The sequence below is a fragment of the Ptychodera flava genome, chromosome 12 (genome assembly GCF_041260155.1).
Source record: "Ptychodera flava strain L36383 chromosome 12, AS_Pfla_20210202, whole genome shotgun sequence".
In the NCBI taxonomy this organism is placed as follows: domain Eukaryota; kingdom Metazoa; phylum Hemichordata; class Enteropneusta; family Ptychoderidae; genus Ptychodera; species Ptychodera flava.
This window is the reverse complement of record NC_091939.1, coordinates 37,216,323-37,232,560: the sequence shown is the minus strand read 5'-3', so window position 1 is coordinate 37,232,560 and position 16,238 is coordinate 37,216,323. Positions and strand designations below refer to the sequence as shown.

At 37.9% G+C, this 16,238-nt stretch overlaps 1 protein-coding gene across 1 annotated transcript in view; it reads right to left on the bottom strand.

Annotated features, from left to right (window-relative positions):
* The window catches only part of LOC139145779 (uncharacterized), a 300,693-nt gene that overhangs the window by 241,962 nt on the left and 42,493 nt on the right, over positions 1–16,238 (bottom strand). The window contains exons 6-8 of the mRNA XM_070717084.1: positions 15,518–15,655; positions 9,275–9,400; positions 106–225 (exon numbers count right to left, since the gene is read on the bottom strand). Of these exons, the coding sequence (XP_070573185.1) occupies positions 106–225; positions 9,275–9,400; positions 15,518–15,655 (384 nt within the window). The remainder of the gene's footprint in view (positions 1–105; positions 226–9,274; positions 9,401–15,517; positions 15,656–16,238) is intronic.

The window sequence follows — 16,238 nt, the reverse complement described above, 5'->3', positions numbered from 1 at the left end:
CTCTTCTCTCTAAACTGTTGCACATCTATGAACAATGCAAGCTGCCAAACATTTTTGAACATAATCTGACACATCAACTCAGAGTATTTCCATACAATGACTTACTAATGTTACAGTGTTGTCCAGTCCATCCAGGGGCACATTCACAATGATAGAAAGTCCCCATATTTCTACAACGACCTCCATTCTGGCATGGATTCAGTTCACATGTTTCATTCCTGTTACCTGAAATGATATCAGAGATGAACATCCCTACCACAACTATATGAAGGTAAGATAAGTAAGTACAGACCCATTATCAAGCCATTTTCTTTTACGAAACTGAACCATTCAGTCTCCATTATCTTAAATACCAACAATTACAACGGATACAGTAACCTGTTTTCTTATAAACCCTGTTATGCACATTGTATTCAATAGGGTGTCTGGACCCAAATGGTGACTGACCCATACACATGGAAACTGAAGTGAAAAGATTTAGAAGCAGCTAGACTCAATCCCTGGTTATCACATTCCTGGGTTCACCTCCCAGTTAAAATCAGCTGTTCTAATAATTGATTTGCTGTATACCACTATATAGCAATTAACATACAATGATTTCAATCATTTACAACCTACGCTTATCCAATAAATAGAACTCTGCTGTGATTTCATGGCTGTATACACTGGGACCAGAACATAAATCAAGAAATTCATATAATATCATTTTGATGGTATCGATGATATTTCTAATAATAAGATGTTATTTGAGCGATAATGTACCCCGTCCGGGCCGATAATGGATGAAAGCAACCTTTGCGCAACATAATGTACTTTGCTTCGCTTCGTACATTATGGACTGCAAAGTTTACGTGAGTCCATTATGGGACAGGAGGGGGTACATTATTGCTATTATTTTATAGTTCTGAATCTGTATACTGTATACTGTATACCTTTACACACACTCCACACTGCACTGCGCACTGAACACACACGTTCAATACAAAGAATGAGTAGCACTCTAACGGTTCACTTTGGAAATATTAAGTCACTGACAATGACATAGTCCCCCTTGTAATTTGGAATTTGTCACTAGAAGTGACTAAAAATTGGAGTTGATATGATGTGCATGCAAAAAGGAATGTGGGTAAAAAAGCCCTGTCACTGACTGATGCCCACATTGGATTGGATTGTAAATAAGTTGACATCAGTATATAGTATTAATGGAATAGGGTTATATCTTTTTGCCAAGTTGGACAGAATTAGGCATGTTGTGCCTTGGCTTTTTTAATGTCAAATTTCAACTAATATGCAAGAAACAGGTCCAGGTTTATGTCTGAGTAATAGCTCTTGACATAAAAAAGTCAAAACGCAGGATGTGAACCAAAAATGTCCTCATGTTCAGTAAAGAAGAGACTTCCTATAATTAGCTATTGATACTGATAAGATTAAAATGCCTTTCTTAACTGGTAAATCTTTGTATAATCAACATCTGCAGCAAGTGTCATCACAGATTTAGTGCAGTAATTCAGAATATAGATCTCTAATTACAAACATTGTTTCCCTGTTCAGCCAATCTCACTATTCACTTTTACACAACTGGAAGATTAACATCTGTACCCATGTTTCATAAAATTTTATGCAGGATTTCTAGACATATCACACTAATTAGGAAACTTCATTAAATATACAAATTAGAAATTATTAACATGATACTGATTAACGTCCTTATACACAGTTAAAGCAACATGAGCTCAAAAGTTTCAACAAATCTGATGAAGTATTTCTTGACTTATCAACCTAATTATGAAAATTCATTAAATATGCAAACATGCAATTAATTGACATGATATCATTAATGTCTTTGAATGCTACTACAATACTTTAAGATCAATATCTGTGCCGACTTTCATCAAATTTGGTGCAATATTTCTGGACAAAGTACACTAATTGGAAAAGTTCATAAAATATGCAAATAAGCAATTAATTGACAAGATATTGCTAAATACCTTTCTTTGCTATTGAAACACTTTTAGATCAACATCTGTACCAAGTTTCATCAAATATGCTGCAGTATTTAAAGATGTATTTCCTTGATTACAGAAATTCATAAAATATGCAAATTAGCAACTTAATGACATGATCCTGCAAAATGATTTTGCATACAGGTACAGCTTTGGTATATGAATATCTGTACCAAGTTTCATCAAATTTCAGTCAGTATTTCTTGATAAATAATCGGAATTATAAAAATTCATTAAATATGCAAATTAGCAATTAAATGACATGATCCTGCTAAATATCTTTTTTCTTCACATATCACTCTAATTACAAAAATTAATAAAATATGCAAATTAGCTATTAATTGACATGATCCTGCTAAATGCCTTTGCACAAAGTTACTGCTCTGGTATGGTATCAGCTGATCAATACGATCATTATTATGTCGCTAGTAGTACAGCATTCAATTGCAAACGATATCAAGACTTCAACAATGTTATTCAAATGTTTAAATTTCATTAATAATTGTGTCTATAAATTTAATTTTTAATAGCTTCTTGAGAAGAGCCATTTTATTTCAGCGAAAGGGAAAACTCGACGTTAAAACGGGAGCTTGATAGGTACAGTTGACAAACATACTGGAGGGTCTCTGTCGCAATGTTGAGAACAAGGCAAGGTGAAACCGGAGAGAAGGAGAAAAAACGATGAATGAAAGTTGTCTCTAATATTACAGTCAGTGCATAAGAACTAGATGGGCGAGATGTTAGATCAAGGGAGAGTCCATGGTCGTCATGATTGTTGGCAGAAGCTGACCTTGGACCAAGACTTTGAATGGCTGCGTAGTAATTTCTGTAGACACATCCGGTCAAGGTTGATGAAAGCTGCCGTTGTTGACCCATCTATGGCTAGTTCGAGTAGCCTTTCATGCTTGCATCGTTTACATTGCCACTGACATACATAATATGCCATGTGTCAAACCCAGTATCGTCTAGGAGTTTGCAAGCATACCGAGTTCTGTTTCACCTATACAGCAACGAAGCAAGCTTTGCTGTAAACAACGTAGTACTAGTGGCACAGTGCACTGCATGCAGCATATCGGACGGTCAACGGGGACTGCAAGTTGAGCGTAAGCCAGACAGAGCAGACAATGAGTGCATGCGGGAGGACTAAAAATAATTGATAAATCATACAGAAAGACATTATTAATGTCATTGTGCGCCATTATTATGATTTACTGTTTTGTGTATTACATGGTTTATCCCATACTTTCCCTCCTTTTAAATGTGCAGTCATTTTTTGTTTTCCCCAAAAAAAATTGCATTGTTATGCTCACTGTGGGGCCACAATGTTGGATAATGGGATACATTATCAGTAATGATCTGGGGTGTGACATCACAAAATTCACTGGTATTGACAAAGCTATAATATAGGGTTATTCACAAAATACGGCCCTGTATGGACGAGGGCTCAGTGAGTGACGTATTGGAGTGACGTATTGGACGAGCCGAAGGCGAGTCCAATACGTCACTCACTGAGCCCTCGTCCATATAGGGCCGTATTTTGTGTATAACCCTATTATTATAAACCTCCCTCCATTGATCGTCCGTATAAACTAATTCTATGGTAAATTTTGAGGGATGCGGTGCGCACAATATGAGTGGAATGCGCGCGATTGTTGAAATAAAATTGCGTTGGCACGAATCCAATTAATTTTCAGTGCAGTACAAGCAAACTTTGCAGAATGTTTTCAATTTAATTAGTTTTTAAAATAACAAGCGACCTAGCGGCTGATATAGCTCTGCTGTGTTTATGTAGAGAATAACTATTTTTGACACATGTTGATGAAGAAGGTGGAAACCTTTGATAACTCAATGCAGTGGCCAGAAACAAGTGGCTAAAATAGCTGCAAAAATACACAATTCAAGATTTTCATCATACTTTGAATATATCACATCGGATCATCCCTAAGAACATGTCGACCAAAGCTATCTGATGAGTAGTTTTTTGAGAATAAAATTTTCTGACCAAAAATGGCAACAATTGCCCCCAAAATAAAAATCACAGATTTCATCATAATTTCAAAAGATCAAATTTAGTTCATCTATAGGAACCTGTATACCAAATTTCAAAGCTATCAGATGAGTAGTTTTAGAAATACACATTTTTTGACCAAAAATGGCAAAAATTGCCCCAAAAATACAAAATTGCAGATTTCATCATAATTTCAATAAATATTATTTTGTTCATCTATAGAAACCTGTATACCAAATTGCAAAGATATCAGATGAGTAGTTTTGGAAATACACATTTTTTGACCAAAAATGGCAAAAATTGCCCCCAAAATACAAAATTACAGCTTTCATCAGAAATGCAATCCATATTACTTAGTTCATCAATACAAACCTGTATACCAAATTTCAAAACTATCAGATGAGAACTTTTTGAGAAATACATTTTTTTACAAAAAATGGCAAAAATTGCCTTAAAAATGCAAATTTGCATATTTCTGCACAATTTGAGCAAGTCTGAAATGGATTATCCCTAGGGACCTATGTACCAAATATCAAAACTATCTGACTGGTAGTTTTGAAGAAGAAGATTTTAAAAGATTTTTTTGCCAAAAACAACAAAAATTGCCTTAAAAATACAAATATGCAAATGTCACCAGGATTTTAAAAAATCTGACTGAAGTCACCCTAAATAACCTGCATATGAAATTTCAAAGTAATTGGACAAGCGCTTTCAGAGAAGTAGATTTTTTTACCAAAAACAGCAAAAAAATGCCCCAAAAATACAAATATGCAAATTTCACCACGATTTGAACAAACTTAAGTGAGGTCAGCCCAAGTGAACTGCATATAAAATTTCAAAGCAATTGGACATGCGGTTTCAGAGGAGAAGGCAATTGTTGACAGACAACGGACAACGGACGACAATGGACGATGACAGAAAATCAACCTATTTGATAAGCTCCGCGGAGCTAAAAACTCGTTGTAGTAGATGGTACTAATGTATGTGTATAGCGCCCTCTTGAGGTGCAGTTTTGTAATAAGTTGCCTAGCTGTTGTCCTGTCCTCCGGTTTTAGTGTGATGGCTAGTAAGGTGTGCTGGTTTTTCAATCCAATATTTTTCCTCCCATCATGAGTGACACCAACCCTACAGTTCTGATGTCTGTTTTTTTTGTGACTCTATATGAGAGCACTCATTGAGGTCTAAATCTGTTCATCAATTTTTAATTATCAGAAGAAACTGGATGAGTGATTTTTCAGAAGTTGGAAGTTGTCAGACAACCACCAATCAGGTAGACAATGACAGATAATCACCCATTTGTGGAGGTATTTCGAGGTATCAAAAACTGAGGAGTGAGGGACAAAGTGCGGGACACGCAAACTGTAAATTATGGCACTCTGAGGGACGTCCCGCACTGTGTAAAATATGGGACTCTGAGGGAACGTCCCCCAGAGAGTTAAAAACTGGACTCTGAGGGACGGGGGCGCCCACGACGATGTGCATTGGTCCGGTACGCGCTGACGCGTTACTTTTCAGTTTGGCTTTTTCGTTTGCGATGGATCGCCAACAGCGTCGTCGACATTTTGAATCCCGCCAACAGAGCGTGAAAAGAAAGATGAAGCTACGCCAGGAAATCGCTTCCAACGTTTATTTCGTTTTTAGCAAAATCATTAGAAGAAAATATAACTTTCTATGTAGCCCATTCATCATGATGCCCTGTCTGATGTGGCGCTTGGATTGCCACCACTGTCATGGCGAGAAATGGTATAATATCACAAGCAGATCGTGCCTCGAAGTTTATTGAAATGCTTTTACGTAAAATCTGTATGGAGACGTAATTTCTCGTGTGAACAGATTATGACATGGCAACAACAGTCCTAGCCTTGCGTACAGGTCTGTGTGTTCCCGGCGTTATACGGCCTCTCACATGTAGTAGGCCGTATAACGCCGGGAACAGAGTAGAGTAGATCGAAACGCAAACGGGGTGTTATTATAGGAAAGGCAGTGACTTATTTTGAATCTGAATAAAATGCTGTTTCTGGTTGTGTAAGTCTGTCGATCGAAATATACATTTTGTTCCCAGTTGATTAATCATGGGGGAGGGCAGTCTAGATCTCCCCTTTATGGTTTGATATTTACTGACTCATTCCTTCTCATTTTTGTCAATCGATGAAAGCATTTTCGTATTCCATATTTCAATCTTACTTTGACCGATGTTATATCCTGACCTATAGTGTCATTAGTTTTGACCAACGTACAAAGACGTGGCCCATGCGCCCGGTTGACGAGATATTTTGCAGAACTGTGAAGAAATATTTGAACACGTACGACCATACTGTATGCATGGGGGTCCAGGACACATCGATGTCAGTCTTTCCGGACTGTTTACATGTAGCTTAGGGGATATCAAAGCAGATGAATCAGTCAGTTTAATAAAACATAACTTTTCGGACATATTTTATGTCAATTTTGTCAATGTCGGACTTTTGATTCGATTGAGAAACCAGAATCACCTACAGAGATGTCTGTATTGAACACGGACGCACAATTCGGAATAGTTTGTTGTGCTACGTCGGTCTCAGTCTTGGTGTCTCTCCCATAAATTTTCGAATCTATAGGCCTACACTTGTCGTTTCGATTCACAGGTAGCGGTACACCGATGACCAGATATTGTATGTTCTTAAAACTAGTCTATAAAGCAATTTTACGACACTCTTTGTCATCGTGTCTCCCCGTGAACGTCCTTGAACCTATGGGACGTGACCATTGTTTTTCTGCGCCCATTATAGTGTAAACACCTGCTCGTTCCCAGCAGAGTACTTTTTTAAAGTTCTGCACATCATTATACACTGTGTGTGTAAGCCCTAAACATTGTTCAATTATGGAAAGGTATTAGTAAAGAATAAAGGGTCGTTACAGTTGCAAAAATTGCGAGAAAAACGGCATGTTTTTCCAGTACTTTTACAGTTCTGTGCTTTCCGTCCCTGTTAATAGAATAGTCATATTCACAAGCGCTATTATTTTAAATCACGTCCAGGATGTGCTGTTGATTTTCATTCTTTCGTGCAATTTCATTCGTTTGAAGCAATTATCCTTTCATTTGACTGCTCTGTGGGACTCTTCTGGATATGTGTTTTGGATAAAAAGAACTCTACAGAGAAAGACATAAACTTAGACGGTGATAGGTATACAATATCGGTTTGATGTGAGATTACAAGTTACTTTAGAAGTTCTCAAAACCAGTAAAAATAATTCTGCGCACCACTTTATTGATAGTGTCTTCTTTTGAACGTCTTTGAATCCGTGACCGCGACCATTGTTTTTGAAGTGTTCGACGGTCGATGATCAGTAGATTAATAAGGACATATGTCACTGAACTATCGTGTGATTATTAGCATGGTTAGGTAATAGACGGTGTTGTAGAGGCTATGCGGCGAAAGTCCACGGTCCAAGGGAGCATGAGACGTACATCGCATGCTTTCTTACAACGAACGAGCCGTCGGTTTCCATAGCTACTACGTGAAATCCGGCCTCACCGATGTCCCTGTCCTGATTCGGAGAACAACTTTCAAGCTGTGTGTTGAGGTTCAGATGTCCGATTTTTTCATATTCAAAAGGCTTATTGATTTACAGAGAACGCCCGTCTTTTCTTTAGCTTTAACTTAGCACATGATGGCAATTGAAAATTCAAAGCCAAATAGCCAGTGGGAAAAAAATTCGACGACTCGCTCTCACCAGCGGTCGCAATGAAAAAAAAATCAAAGTCTCTGAAGTCGGTATCATATTGCTCCTCCATGTTTATTGTTGGTTGTACGGCCAGTTTGAAGTCAAAGACTTTCTTCACGGTAAAATTCATATAATTACCATACCGCGAAGTTCCCTGTGCATTTCAATATGTCTATTTAAAAGCAAAAGCGTCACGGACATTCGATCGATGGTGATGAACTTTCTCCAGGCCGTGACATGTCACCAGTTACGAACTTTACCGGTTTTCGATACGAAAGATGCAATATATTATCAGCGTTGTTCACATTGTGTTTTGAGTCTGAGATCGAATATAACAGGAAAAAACTACCGATTAGAGTGACGACAGAGACCATGCCCGATACGGGAAATTGACATCAACTTTTGCATTGAGCAGTGACTTCAGACTGATATATAAATGTCGACAATATAAAACATTGAAAAATGCCAGAGAGAGAGAGAGAGAGAGAGAGAGAGAAGAGAGAGAGAGAGGTTTACGCTGTCGCGAACTGATTATACTCTTTCGGATATGACTTCGGTATAGACGATACACAGACATCGGAAATGTACACCTACTTTCCAGAAATTCGACAAATCTTATAATAAGAGTAGAACATTTCCAAAAGTGTTGGTTGAAGTAAATCTTCAGATGTTGGTTTTAAAGTTAGACAATACTTACAGAAATATGGTCGTCATAGTCTTCTCTTAAAAACAATTTTCTTCAACACCACGTTTCTTATGATCGGTGATGTCATTTTTTATTATTTTTACAAACTTTCAATGCATCAAACGCCATTAGACTATCAAATATGCATGTCAGGGAGTTACAATATATTTCCAAGGGCTGGCACGCGATGTCAACTTACGCGTCGTCCGTCGTGCGGCCGGTGCAGTGTCACAGATCGCTCCGTCTGTAATCGCGGCCACTTTTGACGTGACACCCACGTGCGTTTGAGGGTTTTTTGTTACCTAATTTGTCGACCTCACAGAATTTCACAGTCCATGCTTTGAAGCAGTCTCAACATGGCAAACATGTCTCGCGTAAATTTCATCCTCGTCGTTCCAATTATTCAAGACTGCCCATAGCATACAGCCCCAACACGGGGAACACGCAACTCTCTTCACCTACACGCCTTTCGATAAATTTTCACGTAGTACATGCAGTTTCAGCGACCTGCAGCGCAATGTTTAGTAAGCCCTATCTCCATGGGCCTGATCGTGATTTTGTGCTATACCAATGCACATCGTTGGGGGCGCCCCCGTCCCTCAGAGTCAAGTTTTTAACTCTCTGCGGGACGTTCCCTCAGAGTCCAATATTTTACACAGTGCGGGACGTCCCTCAGAGTGCCATAAATTACAGTTTGCGTGTCCCGCACTATGTCCCTCACTCCTCCGTTTTTGATACCTTGAAATACCTAATTTGTGGCTATAGTGTGATTGAAAGTTAATCTTACAGGTGTTAAATTTAACTTACATTTCTGCATAAATTTTGTTCATTTTTGGTCAAATAAGGTTAACTTATGAAATTACAAGACTTTACCTGTTTGACAAACTTCTCCTGTCCAGCCTGGTTGACAAAAACACTGGAAATCACCTCCATGAATACCAGCAATACGAACACAGGTAGAATTGTTTAAACAAGGATCATCAACACATGGATTACTCACTAAAATAAAGAATCACATATAAACATCAATAGTTTCATCATTTTAAAATACAGATTGTATAACACTGCAAACTAAAAGTTACATCACTGCAGTATATATGACCTGCAGTTACACCAAATCCATGATATAAAGGTTGTTAGTCAAACTGTCTTCTTTAAAATGTAACAGCAACACTCCTTGCCTCAATGAAAGTTACCAACCATAAGAAAATTACGGTGCTTTATAAACTTATCAAGGAATTCACATTTTCCAAAAGACCAACTACACTTTAAGGGGGACATTGCACATAATACAGCATACTTTGCTCAAAATCACTCTTTTGCAAAATATTCAATCGTCAGTAATTTGTTATGAACCATTCTATTTGTAGAATGGTACGTCCCAAACATGTAAATGAGAGTGTATATACAGTAACGAATCCTTCTGTCTGAAGATTAAGTAACAGATATTACTACTTTGTACTTGAAGTCATTTGTGTTAATATATATATATATATATATATATATATATATATATATATATATATATATATATATATATATATATATATATATATATATATATATATATATATATATATATATATATATAACACAAAATTACTTCAAGTACAGAGTGATGATATTTGTTACTTAAGTTTCATGCATCCTGCAATCATCAGACAGAAGTCGGTAATTTTTAAGTACCATTCTATTTGTAGAATGGTACGTCCAAAACATGTAAATAAGAGTGTAGAGCTACGAATCCTTCTGTCTGATGATTGCAGGATGCATGACACTTAAGTAACAGATATTATTACTTTGTACTTGAAGTAATTTTGTGTTATTATTTATATTGCTCTGCTTTAGCATTGAGCACTGTAATGTCCCGCAAGGATATCTGTATATTTTTATATATAAATATACATATATACATATATATATACGAGTGTTTTTTGCGGAGCCGTACAACTTCGAGCCGAAGGAGAGAAGTTGTGCGGCTCCGTGAAAAACACGAGTATACGATGACGTCAAACAGAGAAAAATGCCATGGGATTATATATTTATCACATGGACAGTCTTCTTATTTTTCTTTTGACGTAGATGGATCAAAATTGTCGTAAAAAACTGCATGAATTTCGTCGCGATTTGTGTTTTACTTACGCGGATTACTTTCATTTAAAGAGTAAAGTGGTCCGTCACCAAGGAGATACTTTCATTCATAAATCCCAGCAAGCTGAAATTTGATACACCAAATGGTATCTCCACCAACCAAACGTACGGATTCGATCACGTGAACGTGTCGATCATTGTCTCGCGCTGTACCGATGCCAAGGCAAGTCAGCCATCGGTGGACATAACTTTCATCGTGTTAGCGACGGAAAGCCATGATATTCAGAGTTTATGTTTAGAATATTAGATTTATGAAGTAAATGCACGACGCAATGGAAACAGTAATTCTCATTCTCAGAGATTCCGTGGCTTTTCAAAATATCACACAAGTTTACAACCGTGGCGAGCGCGAAAGATTCAGTTCGATGACACACAGAGTGTACTTCATTGCATGTTTATGCCCACAATGCTGCTGTCACCAGTCTCTGCCGGTGTCGACTCGTTAATCCCAATCTCGGTCGTCAACATTTTCGTCTTAAGGACTTTAATGTTTGCAGTGACATATGTATCTCACCCATAGATACATCCTAATTTACTTGACAGAAACTCTATTTTGAGTGTTGTCTGAGTCAACTTTAGAAGTACATCGGATTCAACAGCGCTGCACTGCATATACAGCTCAACAGCTGATGTCGTCGCTACAGCCTTACGCTGCTACAGGTTTGATTCTGAGCGAGAATTTACGGAATTTTTTTTATGATGAAGTAGATTTATCGTTGTTAGTCGAATGACTTAATACTTGTGCCTCCTATGTTGCTTTCCCGAAGATTATACTGCACTCATTTATTCAGTTGAACTTCCGTTGAGGTGTAAATTTCAGGTTTATCGCCAACCGGGATCCCAGGTACGACGTCCACATTGAGCCTTACGACGCGACTCGACTGGCGCTGCGACGTTACTAAGCTGAGCCATTAAAATAAAACGATCGGCTGTATCCCCATTCGATTCTCAGGAACAGCTATAGTTTAAGCGACTCGAAATTTTGCTGGACATGCCTTCTATGTTTCCATGTATGGATTTATCGGGTCACCTTTTTGTAAAAATGTCATGAAAGCACGGCATCGATCACGACAAACTGCTATATGTCACGTCGCGACCCGCATGTATGAACGGTACCATGCAAGAAAAAAGTTCTGGTTGATGACGTACACCAGGGGTAATTCGGATTTCTTATCCGTCCTGTTCTACGTCACACAGGTGGGAATTCGAGCCAGTTCATGTGATATATATATATATATATATATATATATATATATATATATATATATATATATATATATATATATATATATATATATATATATATATATATATATATATATATATATATATATATATATATATATATATATACATACAATACGTATTGATGAAATTTGGATAATTTAAAAAATATCTGTTTCTTGTATTACTGTGATGAGATATGTCACATGCTATCGGTATTGCTCATAATGTAGCAAAATTTGGTATCTTCACTCAAGCCATATGGAACTTAAACAACTTTTGATTGCATATGTTTTGGACAATACATAATACAATGAAACTCATCCTCAACTGAGTTTACATCTAGTACAGATTCTGTCTTCAACTTAGTCTTGTGTGCCTGCCTTTTTCAATCATCAGGTTGTGGTCACTTATCCTCCAGTATAGTTATGCATTTTCAGTTGTTTTTATTTTTAATACAGCTTTAATACTTTCCCATCTTAAAAGCTGTTTTAACTTTTCTGTATGTGCATAGTTCATTACTCTCACCAGATGATATCTATTCAACATTTATCTGCAGTTTCCATCGTAAAATGTAGTCATTACTTGTCTGTTAATTTTTTCACACTGTTTATCATTTTGCCAACAATTATCTACACTCTTTGATCTTGTAACAGAGTTCGCGTTTACGCAAAAATCGTGCGCATTTACGCATTGAAATTGACTCTCTACGCATTTTTTTAATCGTTATGCGTTTTCTATACGCAAGGATAACACCGAAAGCACTCCCCAGAACTGAGCTTAGGCGACAACCAGACGAAATTTGTTGCAACACATTTCTGTCAATTACTCATTTTGTGTGGAAAGTTTCGGATTCTCTGGGCGTTATCTGAAAAATCGGCATCGTAGTCCACACGTAATCACGTTAGGCAGGTTATCATGTCAGCTGTGCCTATGAATTACGTTGCTAATTTTCAGGCGAGCGATAGTTTCTGAAAGTGAGTGATTGACAGAAATGTTGCGACAAATTATATAAATGCCAATCGTGCACGATCATCGCGTCTCACTGTTCCCAAATTTTGATCAAGCACACACGCAACATGGCGTTGAAGCAGACAAATCTGTTTTAATTTCTTTCAACTTTGCTCTACGAGTCCGTGAAAAAAATGATTCATTCGTAGAGCTCGTCGGAATCCCGATAAATTTTGAACACTGCAGAAGTGTCTGGATGGTAACTGGTCGTTCAGGCACAAAGTCGTTTCGGCCCAAGTCGTTTCGGCCTCTCAATTTCCGGCCCCAAGTCACTTCGGCACCGCAACCCAAGACGTTTCGGCATCTGTGTTTCGATTTTTTTTCAAACTATTTAGTAATTGACTGATCCGTCATATTCGTAAACGTGACCTTTGCGTTCTGACCAGTACTTCATGTGCATTTTGTGTGAATTTTGCCGTGCTGTTTCCTCCCCGTTTTCAAACTTTTGCCGTGTCGGCGGCTATTGATATCAATAAACTTGTGTCACAGATTTGAAAATGATATGAAGTTTTTTCTTACGATCTCTTCCCATGTTCTCACAAAGATTAAGGTAGCTATATACCTTTTTAGACACTTACAGATTTTTATTTTTTTCTCAATTGAACACGTCCAAAACCCAATAAAGTATACATTTTCTGAAAGCCCTGATATACAGCTATCCGACCAAGCACAGTACACAGTCATTATTTGCATAAGAGTCACGTGACAAGCGTTTTGCTGAACCTTCCAAAAACCGGTTTTTCCCACCTTATGCAAACACGCTGCAAGATTTCCGGTTGGAATTTCTTCATTGACAAGCCTTGACAATATCCTTCAAAACCGTGTCTGCGATTTTTTCCCGGAGGCTCCATTCAAATTATATGGCCCGATAATTAATATTCCTTGAAAAGCACCTTTCTTCGCTTCGATAAAGTGTGTATGTGCGATGTATGATAGTGAGCATGCGTGCGTGAGTGCTTCACGAACTCTACAACGTGTTGAAAGGTCTCAGTCAGAAAAATGTAACAACTTAGCCGGCTATTGAACCACTCTTTTTTGGGAGTGGAGATTTAGCCGACTGGTTCTGTCTCAGGCCTCTCAGCTAGGCGACTGATGCCGTATGTTGTGGGTTCGAATGCGATTGAAAACTATCCGTACCTTTAAGAGCGCATTAAAAAAAAACAAAGGCATATAAAGAAAATCCCAGACACCGTTTTGAAGGATATTGTCAAGGCTTGTCAATGAAGAAATTCCAACCGGAAATCTTGCAGCGTGTTCGCATAAGGCGGGAAAAACTGGTTTTTGGAAGGTTCAGCAAAACGCTTGTCACGTGACTCTTATGCAAATAATGACCGTGTACTGTACTTGGTCGGATAGCTCTATATCAGGGCTTTTAGAAAATGTATACTTTATTGGGGTTTGGGACGTGTTCAATTGAGAAAGAAATAAAAATCTGAAAGTGTCTAAAAGGTATGTAGCTACCTTAAAGCATATACGTGAATGTTAGTTGACACTATACTTTTCAGTACTTTGATTTGTAACATTACGCTCCAGCACTAGTTCCCACAGGTACAGCCTTCAGCGGTGTCGAAACGTCTTGGGTTGCGGTGCCAAAACGACTCGGACTTGGGGCCTGAAATTGGAAGGCCGAAACGTCTTGGGCCGAAATGACTTGGTGCCGAAACGTCCAGAAACCGTCTGGATAAGCTGCCATAAATCCAACTTTTGGGTTGCCCGATGTGTTGTGACGGTTGCATGTATACCCTTCGTTGTTACGTTTCAACATTGTTCAAGTTGTTCGTTAAACTGTTTTCATTAAAATAATGTTACATCGTACAATCCGAAAATGTAGTGTAGGTTTATTCAACGGCACATTGTATTTTGCTGTCAGTTTTTTCATCAATCGAGTGCGAAAGTGAAATTACGCACTCAAATCCAGCCATTACGCAATTTTAGCAGACTAATGTGTATGCCGTACGCGAGGAGAAAAAAGTCACTGCGAACACTGTTGTAACTTCTTGCATTACCATTGCCCAGGCCATATATATAATATACCATTACCTTATGGATCAAATTATTTTCTTTTTTAGTGCATGTTCTAGACCAATATTTAACCATCATCTTCTTAATAAAAGTTAAAAGTGAGTGCTTGCCCATCTCACCTTGCACTGCCAGATTTGTTGCTGATTGATAACTTGCAGGAGCATCTTACACAACTTGAGATTCAATATTTCAATAGGAGTCCTATCTGTGTATTTTTCAGTTCCCAGATTCACATCTATACATCTATAAGTTAGCATTGGTCTAATAATGTGGTCAAAAATATGAATCCATGCAGAGATATTTATATTAGCTGATAAAGTAGTCATTTTTCTGATATAAAAGCTGACACCTTTCAGTGCATTCTTGTACACAGTCTCTTTTGCTATGTCAAAATTCCCATTACATTTGAAGTTTATACCCAAGTATGTATTTTCAAATTCAAGTCACTACCAGTATGAATCAAGTTGTCAAAGCAATGTTGTTCTCCGGCTTCTGATTCTGAAATTAATATCAGATCATCAGCATACAATGGAAGTTGATCAGAGACTGTCCTTATTTAACTGGTTTACCGGTATCATCAAAGCAATCTGAGAAATTGTTATCAAAATGATTAAAAAGTATGGGACTGATATTGCAACATAATATGAAGTCTCTCTGGAATTTATTTATTTATAGCATCATGTCATTCTGTACCAATTTAAGACTTACCAATATTACATAATTGGCCATCCCATCCTTCGGTACAGGTACACATAAACTCGCTGTGACCAATAGGAGAACAAGTGCCACCATTTTCACAGATGTAATTGTTGATCCCTTGACATCCATGGCCTACATTACTTGAATCTGTAAATAGTAAATGACATCTGTAACTATGTGGTGATATCTGACATAGTAACACATACTCTGAACGCCTTGCCCCACAGATCTAGACTTGTAAAGCTTGCAGGGTTTGCTGTCCTTTATGAAAATTTTAGCCTTCCTGACAAGATTTTCTTGAGCTCTCCAGAAAGGGTCCCGCAATGGTCCAAGAGCTCTCCCAGACCATCTTTTCTGGACAGGCTGGCATTGCTAAGCAAATTGGGTTCGCTGGATCTCTCCTGGAAAGATTAGTGTCGCTCTCCTGGGCAGATTAGCTGCCGCTCTGCCAGGCAGATTAGATGCTGCTCTGCAGGGCAGGCTAGCTGCTGTTCTGCTTGGCAGGCTAACTGCTGCTCTGTCTTACAAAACTCAACCTACCTTCTGCACTCTGACTAACAGTTACTCCAACAACCTGATTATCACTGCTGCTGAAAATCAGCCATCTCCCAGCCATCACCTTACAACTTTACACCATTCTGCTGCCCAGGAAAAAAGAATGCAAGGCCTAAAAATTTGGTAGAAATAAAATTTAATCCACCATATTTTTAAAGCCAATAAACATAACCAA